The 13123-nt window shown below is 40.9% G+C and overlaps 1 protein-coding gene across 1 annotated transcript in view; it reads right to left on the bottom strand.

Annotated features, from left to right (window-relative positions):
- Positions 1–12753, bottom strand: part of LOC109372559 (heparan-sulfate 6-O-sulfotransferase 3) — a 36879-nt gene extending 24126 nt beyond the window's left edge. Inside the window, exon 1 of the mRNA XM_019625911.1 lies at positions 12684–12753. Coding sequence (XP_019481456.1) covers positions 12684–12685 — 2 coding nt within the window. The 5' untranslated portion in view covers positions 12686–12753. The remainder of the gene's footprint in view (positions 1–12683) is intronic.
- Between the last annotated feature and the right edge of the window lie 370 nt (positions 12754–13123).

Genomic DNA, 13123 nt, shown 5'->3' with positions numbered 1-13123 from the left:
ACTTAAAAATTAGTTTTAGGTGTGCAACACAGTGCAATAGTTATACTTTTTACCCCTCAAAGTGACAACCCCCCTCCCCCAGATGGCAATATTTTAAGGGCTGGATGGAATGTATGAAAGGAGAATCCGTGTGACTTTGGTGTGGATTGGAAGAACCAGTGTACATTTTCTCTTTTGTGAGTCCAATCACACCATTTGTGACTATTTACCGGGTCACATGTTGCACGTCATTTATTGGCTTTGTTAATTTTTCATTTTTAGAATCATCCCACAGAACAAGTTCAGAAGCCTATGTTATATTGAAGGCCAGAATGCAAAAGTGCACAAAAGCCTTTCCGAATCAAAACAAGGCCAACAGATGTTGGGGGTGGAGTGAATTCAGGAGGCTACAGAAAGAACTAAATGTACATTAATGTCCTCATTTTCCATAGTGGAACGTCAAGATATCTCTGGGTGATTGAGAAAGAAACAAAGCTTTTAATTCATTAAGTACAAATATTTGTTGAGCCCCTACACAGCAGAGGCAGGACTAAAAACAATGCACCAGTAAAGTGGCTGTGGTCCAGGGGTCTTATTCCTTAATGGACAGTGACAATATCAGTAACAGAGCGCGTGCATGGGGTACATCCTCCCCAAGAAGGAGAGATGCATATTGACGTCTTTTACCATTCTGGCTTTCAGTCCAAATCACATCGCATGGGGCAGGTTCTCCTAAAGATGGGTGTAGCATTTACACCATACCCTCTTTCTGTGTCTTTTACATTTCCTTTCCTATTTTTGCCTTTATTCCTTTTTGTCAGATCCTAGGATAGCTGTAAGGTAAGTAAACCTGCAGATATGCTACTATCTTTCTGGGAGTAAATTGCAAAATTTATCTTGATACCCAACTAGCCTCAGAAGCAAGAGCTTAATATATAGTTCCTCTGCCAGGCCAGAAGTAAGATTAGAGTGCAGGTAGAGTCTATCTCACAGGTACTGTAATCAGAGAAGAGGAACAGAAGGAAGTAGGCCCTGTGATTGCCTGAGTCCTAAGAAACTAATGATAGGAAGCTGATAACCCTATACCAGATTCCTTCAGGCTCAAACCTGCAGGACTTGCTGAAAACATGAAACCTTTCAGCAAATCCTAAATCAGGTATCAAAGATATGTCATCACTGTCCAACAGCAATACCTAATAGACAGGGCCATGTGTGAGTGTGTGTGTGTGTGTGTGTGTGTGTGTGTGTGTGTGTGTTGTGTGTGTGTGCGTGCGTGCGCGTGTGTGTTCACTTTAAAATAGAAAGTTAATTCCTCATATTCAGAAGGAGAAAAGTGTGATACTGTGATTTGTAATAAGAAATTTGATCTCTAGTTCCTGACCCAGAGCTCCTAAAACACTTGGAATTTCTAAGTGATGAGAGCATAAAAGTGTCTTTTGTTATGTTAATGAGGTGAATTTTGGAAAGCCCCTAGGTAATGTAAGGATGGGAGCTGGTTGCCAGGAGAGCCAACCTTAGGATTAGAAGATTGAAACTTTCATTCCCACCTATTACCCCCAACTCTGGGGGGTGGGGGTGGGAGTGGGGATAGCAGAGGAAGGGGAAGGGAGAGGGACCAGGGATGTGAGATTAAGCTCAAACTCCAATGGCCTATGATTTAATCAATCATGCTATGTAAAGACGTGTCCATCAAAACCCGAAACGATGGGGTTTGAAGAGCTTCCGGGTTTGTGAACAAGTGGAGACGTGGGGAGAGCGTGGAAGCTCCAGGCCCTTTCCCCACACCTTGTCCTATGCACCTCTGCCATCTGTCCGTTCCTGAGTTATATCCTTTTATAATAGACCAGTAATCTAAGAAATCAAATGTTTCTTTGAGTTTTGTGAGCTGTTCTAGCAAATAAATGGAACCCAAGGAGGGAGTTGTTGGAAGCTACTATCTCTAGCCTGTTGGTTAGAAGCCCAGGTGACTAGGTGAACTTGCAGCTGGCATCTGAAGTGGGTTGGGGAGAGGCACTCTTGTAGGACAGAGCCCTGTAGGATCTGATGCTATCTTTAGGTAGATAGTGTCACAATTGATTTGAACTGTAGGATACCCAACTGGTATGGGAGAATTGCTTACTGGTGTGGGAAAACCCCCAGCCACTGTAATTGGAATTAGAAGTATACCATGATTGGTTGACAACTTTATAATGATCAGAACTTTGCCTAATAGTCAGAGTAACCAATATCTCAAAGCTTGAAGAAGAAAAAGCAGGTAAAGTCCTCTTCTGTGTAAACATCACTGCCCTCATGTGCTAGTGAGGAGGAAGAAAAATGTTGAAAGGTTATTTTAAGAGTCAACTTTAGAATTCTCAGGAGGGGAACTGTTTTTACTTAGTGACATATCTATTAATACATTGGTACGTGTTTTTATATAGAAGAAACTCTGTGCCTAGCATGGAGGGGCTGGGGCCACATAAAGCAAGGAATCAGACACTTTCTAGCAGAACCTATTGTACCTTGAACTTAGGGGAAGTGGGAAGGAAAGAGAAGCTTCCAGAGAGAGAGAGGGAGTGATGGATGAGGCATCACGATGGGGCATGTGGGGAAATATTGGCCAGCAAGAAGTTTCTGGCAGCAGAGTGGTTGACACATTTGAAGAACAGAGGTGACTAATATTAATTTAAATTCAGCATGAGTCTGTCCTATAAGCCTTCTTTAAAGTCTGCTCTACAAACATATGGTGTGAGTGGTGGAGTGGGGCAGTCAAGGTAAGGAGGCTGGGCAGGTGGGAATGCCACTGAGTTCTGGTTGTCAGAGTCAAAGGTGACCTTGCAAATGTGACCTTGAAAATCTGGGGAAGGACATGTGCTCCCATCCCCCAGGCCCTGATGCTAACTTATCACCCCAGCCCACCCAGTAGACCCCAGCCTCAGCCCCGAAGGACATTCACTCTCTGAACTCCCCATTACCTCCGTCTGCTGTGAGCGTATTCTTTCTGATCTAATAGAAGCTGAATTTGCTAGTTCAGCTGTGACTTAGCCTTGAGACCCAAATATTATTCGTTCTTCCATGCTTCCCTCTTCAATTTCAAGCCTTAATATTCTTCATATTTTAAACAAGGCTTTCTTTTGGTGGTAAAAGACTAAATTAAACTGGTAGGTACAAATGGTTATTTATTACATGCATTCAGCTTTCTAATTTGTTTTTAATGAGGTCTTTTATTCATATGTTTCTCATTCATTAATTCATTCAACACATACTTACATGCCTACTATGTTGCAGCCTCTGGATATTCTATTTTACGAAGTAATTCCATCTTTTCGTACATCGAAATAAATGTATTTGCTTCCCAATATAGACTAGGTTGAATAATATTAAGCTTTCCTTTGATATTCGTTTTACAAATAACTGTGTTTTTCATGTTTACATAGAGCTCAAGACATTTATTGAACATTTTCCAAAGATTCTGTAACACTTAGCCAAGTGGTTAAAAAGGAATTACTATACCAATTTAAAGATGATTTAGGAACCAGGCCCAAATCATATCAGAAGTAGAAAAGCACTTTAAAAATAAGACCATTTCTTCCTGGTCCTCTCTGCAGCACAGGGCAGGCAGGGTCTCCTGATGGTGCCTTATCACTTCTTAGCTAACACGCTGAATGGATATTTTCTTTGCAGCCCTGAGGTAAGTAACAAGAACGGCTTTCATTTCTGCTGTTGGTTTTACACCGGTAACAATGTTCATTTTACTTCATTAACAAGAAAAAGATTCACAGTGTCTAGGGGCTCTGCTGCTCCTTCATACAGAACACTGTTTCCTTATCACTTGTCCTAAACAGACCCAGTGGAGTTGGGAGGTCTCCAGAGAATTTGTTTTTGGATGGCCCCTATTATTCGTACTTAGTGCATTGTTTGCAGCACAGAGGCCTATAATTAAGCCGCAGAAAAACCTGAATTATAATTTCTTATTTTTGACTAACACAAATAATAGAAAAATAACCTAAGTGCTTCAGCTATATTTTTGTTGTTGCTTTGTTTGTGTCTCATGGACAGTTTTCCATTAGGTAAAAGCAAAGCAGACTCCCTCACCCCAAAACACACACCCAAACTCCAAGTTGGAAGTATTGGGTTGTCAGAAAAGTCATGACGCATTTTTTCAACGAAAAACATAGAAAAAATACATCATGACTTTTCCGACAACCCAATATAATAAATGCCCCAAACTCAAGGAATGTCATATTTCCCTCTATTTCAATGTAACAACGAATCTGCTTTTTTTTTAAATTATTTTTTATTGTGAAATACACTTTTTTTAGAATTAGTTTCAGCTGTACAACACAGTGCAATCTGCTTTTAACACTGTCTTAAGATTTGCTCATTAGACAAAACCCAAGCTTTGACGCCACTTCTTTGAACAATTTATTTAACCTTTCTGATCTTTACTTTCCTTGTGTCTAAATGGTAACAAAAACAGTAGCAACCTCAAAGGGTTTCCTGTAAGGACGCAATGTGATACATGGAACATTCTTAGCACAGAGCCTATTACATAGAAAGCATTAAACAAAGGTGAGCTATCCTCATCATTTATAAAGTTGGATGATAATAATAATAAATGACAGCCCAAACAACTACCTTTTATGGAGCACTTCTGATGTGCTTGGCAAAGAAGAAAATAATTCTGCTTCCTCTTTCTCTCCTACCTCTTTGTCTCCGTCCCTCCCTAAAGGAAGGAGACCCTTCCTTCTATATTTCTAATAATATTGGTTAGAGGATGGAACACAATGGAGCCCTGTGTTCCTTGTATGAAGGGCTACCAAACTTCCAAAGTAAACCACCATGGTGAAGTTACCCTGGACTTCCTTCTTTCATGTTGGGGAGCCGGGACGCCTCACCATGGCCTCCAGGTCTACACCACATTCTCCAAATCAGCTTCAACCTGCTTTCAGCCTTGCAAGGTATTAGATGCAGTCTCAGCCCTTAATTAAGAAGGACTTTAATTCCAGTTTGGCATTTCTTCCTTGGTTAGGAACCCCATTCACAGCATTCTTGTGTGCTGGCCATAACATTACCATCATAACAGTACCAAGATCTCACTCCAAATCCCTGGCTCCAGGAGCTGTGCCAAACTCTATGGAAACATAAAATCATGTAAGCTTCATAATCCTCACAGAGGAAGGTGTCATTATCTTCAGCTTTCAGAGGACCAAGTCTGGAGAGGTTACAGTCTGTCTCGCACCTAATAAGTCTTAGAGCCAGCAAGTAAATCCAGGTTTGTCTGGCTGCAAAGACAGTGTCTGTAAGTCTTACACAGACACATTGCCTCATATGTGCTAGACATTCTAATAAGTACCAGGGATACAAAGATAATTAAAGCATAGCCCCGCCTTCACAGAGCTTGTGGTCAAATCCACGAGCTCAGAATCAATACAATGCCCCTCCAAGTGTGGTATTCGGACTCCCTTCACACATAACCTGAGCTACCTCTTAATGTGTGTGTTCCTAGCCCCCTTGTCTTATTCCATTTAGGCTGCTGTAACAAAAAATACCAGACTGGGTAGCTTATGCAACAAGCATTTATTTCTCACAGTTCTGGAGGCTGTGAAATACAAGATCAAGGTGCAGTCAAGTTTGGTGTCTGGTGAGGGCCTCTTTCTGGCTCATAGATGGCTGTCTCCTGGCTATGTCCTCACACCATAGAAGGGATGAGGGAACTCTCTGGGATCTATTTATAAGGGCACTAATCCTATTCATGAGGAGTCCACCCTCATGACCTAATCACCTCCGGAAGGCCCACTTCCTAATACCATCACAGTGGGGGATAGGATTTCAACATATGCATTTGCGTGGGGGAGGGGATATAAACATTTAGTCCATAACACCTCACTTTCCTTATACATACTGAATCAGAATCCCTCTGAGATGGACCTGAGGATTCTGTATTTTTTAATATGTTGCCAAGTGATTCTTAAAGTAATTAGAAGTTGAAACGTACTAGTTTTAAATTTAAAAGTAAAAGACGAGACAATAAGTAATAGCATAGTCTCAGGAAATCTCCCTAAAACATTAATCCATAAGGGAGCTCTTTTTGCCAAACGTATCTTTCTGAATTCTTAGCCTGAATATTTTCTGGGGTTGCTGAAATCCACCAAACATAATTCTTAGTTAGGAAGAATCATGTAAGCATTGGATTACAATAAAAATTTTATTACTAAGCTTCACTTTTAAAAAAAGAGGACATTATTACAGGGCTAACAAGAGCCATTACTCAAACACGATGAATGCAAAATCAGAGGTCCAAAAGCTTTTTCCTTGAATCTAAAATATTAAGCCAATAGCTCAAATGGTTAGAGGTGAATCCATAAATTCTCCCCAGATTAGCATGTAATTTGTTTGGGAACTTTTTATTGTTCCTTTTTTTAAAGGAGAGCAGTGCCACCAGTTTAAGAATATTTCTTATCTTCTCATATCCCGTCTGCATCCTGCTACAGTAGCCTGACTGGGCTCCTGTCTCTAATTCCATTACTTTCAGCTGAAGCATCAAATTCGTTCTCACACCCGGCCTCTACTCAAAACCAGTAATGGGGCTCTGAAGGAAGCTCCTGCTTCTTACTCCAACATGCAAAATTCTCCGCAGTCCAGGCCCCCCCCTTTTTTTTAAAATAGAATCTACTTCTTTTCAAAATTAAGTTTTGTAAAGGAGTTGACCTACTTCAGAGTCTATATTCCCACATCGATGCTTTCCCCTTTGCCTTTTCTCCTACCAATGCTGAATCAGTTAGAAAAGGCTGTGGTTATCTGCAGTAACAAAACAACCTCTAACTCTTAAAACAACAAAGGATTACTTTCTCCTCAAGGCACGTGTCTATGGTGAGTTAGTTTGGGTGGGATGTGGGGGGTGGGTGGCTTCGTTTTACACACTACAGAGTCTGTGGGTGAAGTAACCATTTTGAACATTGCTGGTTGCTATGCCAGAGGGTAAAGAGAGCTTGATAGGACTCAGATTGGCAATTAAATACTTTGACCTGGAAGTGACACAGGTCACTTTTGCTCTCACACATTCATCAGAACTAGTCACATGGTCCCACCCAACCACAACGGAGTCAGGATGTACAATCCAACCAGGGGCTCAAATGGGAAAAAAATATGGGTGAACAGTGTCCATGACTAGTGAAAAGTACTCTTTCAAATCCTATCAATACTGTAGGCTGTGCTCAAATGTCTCCTCCGTTGCTTTTCCCACAGAGCCCAGCTGGATGGCAGTGGTGTCTTTTCCCTTCACTCTTAGAACCTTTACTTTTTGTTCCATTTACATGGTACGTCATATCTCAACATATTTTAAGTTATTATTACACGTACATATGGCTTATCTCCCCTGAGATGAGAAACGGTGTCATTTTGAAAATCATTTACCTGATCTACCACAGCTAAGAGCACATAATAGGTGTTTAATAGCATATCTAAGCATTGATTACCTTTCTAAATTGCATTTAAAAAATGGCATCTATCACACTATACTTTCATTTTATACCACTATATATTAGAGCTTTAAATTCCTTGTTTATCCAGTTTAATTCTATGACAATCATTTCACATACTATTTCATTGTTTGAAACACTCATTAGCTATTTTTTAATGCTTTACATGTATCCCGAATACATAGGGCAGTGCTTGACAAATAATAAACACCCAATAAATATCTGTTGAATAATTTATTCTATGTTCAAATGGCCCTAAAAGAAATTATCCTTATTTTACAGATGAAGAAACTGATTGAAGCTTCGGAAAGTCTGGCAGACCAATGCAGTATAATATTCTTATACAAAATAAAAATTTCTTTTATCAAAGTGATTAAAAGGATATTGTTTTGATTTAGGGTAGAATTGATATTTTTAAAACTTTTAAGTTATTATTCTAGCTGGGTTCTTGACGGCAATCAAGAGAAGCCAACTTAAGCAGAAAAGGATATCGGGCCGAGGAGGTAAAGGAGCGCTTGGAGAAACGATGGACTGGCTAAAGCACAGATTCATAAAGGAAAAGCACGATCTACGGGAGGTAAGGCCCAGCTGCAGTCCATGGCATAAAATCTGCCGCGGAAGCGACCTTTTGCCCTTCCCTCTGGCCCCTGGCTCCATGGCTGTGGGACTCTATATCCTGCCATGACTCTGACCATCTCCCACCCTTCTTGGAACTGTGAGTCTCTTCCTCAAAAATTGACAAGCTGGTACCAGCCTGATCGAGCCTTCTCATGTGTCTGTGTCATAGACGCCCAATTGTGCAAGATGGGGCTCTGCTTATTCCCATCTTGGGGATCCCCCAAAGAAGAAGAGTAGTAAGTGAACCAAATGGCAAATTTCCGATATAGTTACATGGGGTTAATAAGACATCATGAGCTGGATGGGCATTTCTGACCACAAATCAAAACCCTACAATTAGCATTTATACCAGACATGAGAATGTAGAAAGTGCTGTGACATAAACAATCCCTTAGGGTACGTATGACTGCTATTTTCGTTTCATAATGGGAAAACCACGTCTTAGGGAGATTACTGACCAGAACAACAACACAAACTTAGTGGAGGCAGAGCCTAAACTTGTATTCGTTTTACTATATAATAGTACATTTCAATCTATATTGGAACTCAGAGAAGATAAAGAGTTTATGTATAAAAGATCGGACCAAGTTTTCCTTAGTTAGAACACTGCTTCACAACTTCTTTCATCTAATTTCACATGTAAAAGATGATCATTACTTGTAGAGCTCTGTGGGATGATAAATGGATGAGACTGCTTAGGTAAATCCAACTCCAGTTAAATCCAAGCCCCTATTAGGACCCATGCAAAGCTGAGGTCATGAAAGTTTTAGATCATCCTATGTGGAAATTTCTGATTTATAAAATAGCTACCTGGAAACAATTTTAGAAAGCATTTTCTAACCAGTGCATCTGGGAGTAGACTGTCAAACTGATATAGCCCATGACCAGGGATAATCCCCCAAACACTGATTTCATGTCTAATGGGCCAAACTGAGTTGTCAGGGCAGAGAAAGACAGGTCCACACACTTGAAGAGCTCAAATTTTCATAGGAGAGACAAAAAGGAAACAGAGAATTATGGTGCAATGATGTGGCCACAAGCCGTGGAATGCCAGCAGCCACCAGAAGCTAGAAGAGGCAAGGGACAGATCTTCCTGGAGTCTCTGGAGGGAGCGCAGCCCTGCTGACATACTGATTTCAGACCTCTGGCCTCCAGGTCTGGAGGAGAACACCTTCCCGCCATTTTAACCTGCTAAATTTGTAGTCATTTGTTACAGCTTGAGTTACAGTGTATTATTATCAATTTGGGAGCGAAGTTGCTCAGAATCCCTCTCTCTGTACTGCCCCAGGTTAGAATTCCCAAAAGTGAAGTTATGTGAGATTTGGGAGGTGGAAGGGTGGCAGCAGCCCTGACACTCTACAGGTCATGTGCAGAGGTGTGAGTGGGTTCTCCTCTGGGCTCCCTCTTACCCAGTCTGCACCCACATCTCAGTCCTGACAGCTGGTCCTGCTGACTGACAGTGCCGCCCGACCCACACCAGACCCTGTGCTAAGAAATCAGCACCAATAAGCCACGAGTAGCTAAAAACCCTCCATAGGCTTCTCAGCCCCCACCTCATGGCCCCACTATGTTAGCTGCACGGGCCAGCCTACCTTCAAGATCTCCTAAGTTTCAACTCATGCATCTATACCAGAGCTGATCAGTGATTTTTCTCTGATTTAAAAATATTTCCTTTTCAGATTTTTACTTTCCAAGAAGCTCTTCCCACAACTGTGAAAGTTCTTATTCCTACAATAAATTCCTTAATGCTCGTATGCCTAGTGGTTTTGCTTTCCTGATTGAATCTTGACTGATCTGCATACGTGAGCTGAGCTAGGCCTAAGCTGAGCGAGGCCTTCGCCAAATGCACTTGGAAGGAGGCAAAGGCTATGAGCAAAGGTATGATATAAGAGAGCTAGGGATGCTGTAGGGTGTGGTCCTGGATATGGGGGCTGAGAGAAGAGGGAGAGGTGGTTTGGGATGACTCCCAAGTTTCTGCCTTGAGGATGGGGTGGTGGGCTGGGGTGTGTATTAGCTTCCTATGGTTCCCATAACAGGGTACCATAAACAGACAGTCTTAAACAATAGACACTTACTGTGTCAAAATTCTGGAGGCCAGGAGTCTAAGATTAAGGTGTCACACTCCCGCTGAAGGTACTAGGGAAGGATCCCAGGCCTCCCTCCTAGCTTCTGGTGATTTGCTGGCAATCTTTGGTGTTTCTTGATCCTGTAAGCACATCACTCTAATCTCTGCCTTCAGTTCACATGGCACTTGTCTTGTGTACCTGTTTCTGTGTGTTCTACTATGCTTTATTTTAACTGCTTATTTAATTATCATTATATACTTTTTGTTTTTTTTTTAGCTGAGCCATCCTGCCACCTGTTGGCAGCTCAGCAGCAGCTCAGCTCGGGCCGTGAATCGAACCGGCATTATCTATTAATAGTGCATATACTCAGTGACGAGAGGGACTGGATCTATTTTCTTTCCATTATGCCTCTACTACTTAGCATATCTCAATAAAATTTCTATGACCACATGAATATATAAGTTAATTGAATTTTGATTACTCATTATTCTGGAGCTTAGAGACATTTCAAAACTGTTCAATGAGGAATGTTTGGTTCTGCCCATGGACATTCTGTGGGTGAATTTATACTGACATGTCTGGTTAGTCTCCACCATATTTATAAAGTGGATCAATCCCACCTCTAACGATGGGCTGGATTTAACAACCAACACAGACACCTGCAACACCAGGTATTTGTCAGGAGCTTAAATACTTCATAAAAGCTCTGAAATAGAAACTGTGGAGCATTGCTCTGAGGCTAAAACTACTCATACCTGTAGATCAACTAAAATATATCCTTGCTAGAGAACCGTACGATTTCACTGATATGTGGGATAGAAAACTGAAAACAACAAAAAAACAAGAAAAACAAATGAAAAAACAAAACTCATAGACACAGACAATAGTTTAGTGGTTACCTGAGGGTAAGGGGGAGGAGGGTGGTAGACAAGGGAAAAGGGGGTCAAATATACGGTGATGGAAGGAGAATTGACTCTGGGTGGTGAACATACAATGTGATATATAGATGATGTATTACAAAATTGTACACCTTAAATCCATGTAACTTTGCTAAAAATTGTCACCCCAATAAACTTTAATTTATATATATATATATATATATATATATATATATATATATATATATATGTATAAAATTTCCTTGGGTTAAGCCAAAGCATTAGAATCCTGAATACCTGGGACAATATTGTATAGTTTCTTATAGAAGATCTATGAGGAACTTCACTTGGATATAAAGGAAACATTGTAACAGCTTTATAGATTCTCTAATGCTATTTAGCTCAGATTCGCATAAGGATATTTGAGGGTATTTGTCCCTACATGGCATTGTGATCTCTTATTGGTGACCGGTGGAGCAATATCTAATTTGATACTCTACTTCTTTTGGAAAATGTTTATTTTTATCATATCAGATCTTGGTTTCCTTACCTGAAATATGAGGACAATAATTGTATCTCTAGCAGGGTTGGGAACAAGATGAAATGAAATAATACCAATAAAATGCTTACTGAGCACAGCGCTTGGCATAAGATAAGCGTTAATAAGTATTGACTCTTTGTAACCATCATCATTGTCATCGTCACCATCACCATCATATTACCCTCTTGGCGTTTATGATTGGAAAACACCAAGGCACATTCCTGACCACCTCTACCAACTCAGATTACTTTATGAACAAAATGATCTTAACGTCACCTTAATTTTTCATACTCTTTCTTTTCCCTTGAACCAATTGTCTCATTTACATATTTCTAAGTACATTTTGTTTATACTTTGAGATGCTGGCTTACGACCTCTGTGGAACAAAGTGAGTTATTAATACATACATCCATACATTCATTAGTTTTCAAAGGGCAAAGATGGATCACAGAGGGGTGAAATGACTTACACTCCAAGGAGCAAAGCAGGAAAAATCTCTGTGTTCTAAATTTTAGCCCTAGGCCTTTTTTCTCTAGAAGGCCATGGAAGCCTTCTCTTTCTCCGAATTTCTCCGCCCTCCCATCAAAGAGTTTGATGTGGTTTTTTTCCCACATTCCATGCTACTTATTGTTGAAATGAAAGTGTTCCTTCTTATTTGACATAGAAACTGTATTGATGGAAGGAAGGACCCTGAAAGAACAGATCACAATAGCTGGAAAGGGAGAAAAGATTCCTGGAGTGTTGTATACTGCCAAGGTAACCTAAATATCTCATAGTGAGTGGATATAAGCAGGGATATTTATATTATTTTTAAAGAAAGAAAAAGTCAATTTCTCTTTATTCCCCAAAGTAGCTGTGATTAATCTGTGGGGTTATGAAGAGGGAGCAGTCAGACACAGATGTATGGCTCTGTATGTAAAATAAGCATAAATTTGTAAGCTGCAGGTTGTACCCTTAAACATTCAAGACATCTCCCGCATCCCCCCTTTATGTCACATGGCCGGAAAGCCACATAATAGACGTTCAGGGCTGCCACCTGCCCTCGATTTCTCCATAGATCTTGGCTTTTCTTTGTTTCAACCTCTTTAGCTGCTCATCTTTCCACCCCCATCACTACCACCCCCACCTCTGGCTTCACACTCACATTTTCTCCACTTGGATTTGGTAACTTGATTCCAAATCATGTGCCTTGCCACAGGAGAACTGGAAACCCCACACAGAATGCTGACACAAACAACTGCTCCCCAGCTCAGCCTTCAGGCTTCTGTGGCCTCGTTTTAGACAGTACCCTTTGAGCCCTGCCCAGATTCCCAGGATATCCCAAGAGGGACGTCCTGCCTCCTTCGAAAGTCAGAAATAGAGATGGGTCCTAAATACATTTCCTTCAGATAAGCTGCAGCTGTGGCTACTGAGGGCAGGGCCCACTCCACCCCCACAGTCTGGTTCTACAGAACAGGAATCATGTCAGAAATGTATTTTTTTGGTACATTCTCCCCCACCCAACACACACACACACACACACACACACACACACACACACACACACACCATCTAGAGGTATACTCCACATGAGTAATAAGTGCC

The sequence above is a fragment of the Hipposideros armiger genome, unplaced genomic scaffold, assembly GCF_001890085.2.
Source record: "Hipposideros armiger isolate ML-2016 unplaced genomic scaffold, ASM189008v1 scaffold_643, whole genome shotgun sequence".
In the NCBI taxonomy this organism is placed as follows: Eukaryota; Metazoa; Chordata; class Mammalia; order Chiroptera; family Hipposideridae; genus Hipposideros; species Hipposideros armiger.
Note: the sequence above shows the minus strand (reverse complement) of the source record. Positions and strands in the feature narration are given on the sequence as shown.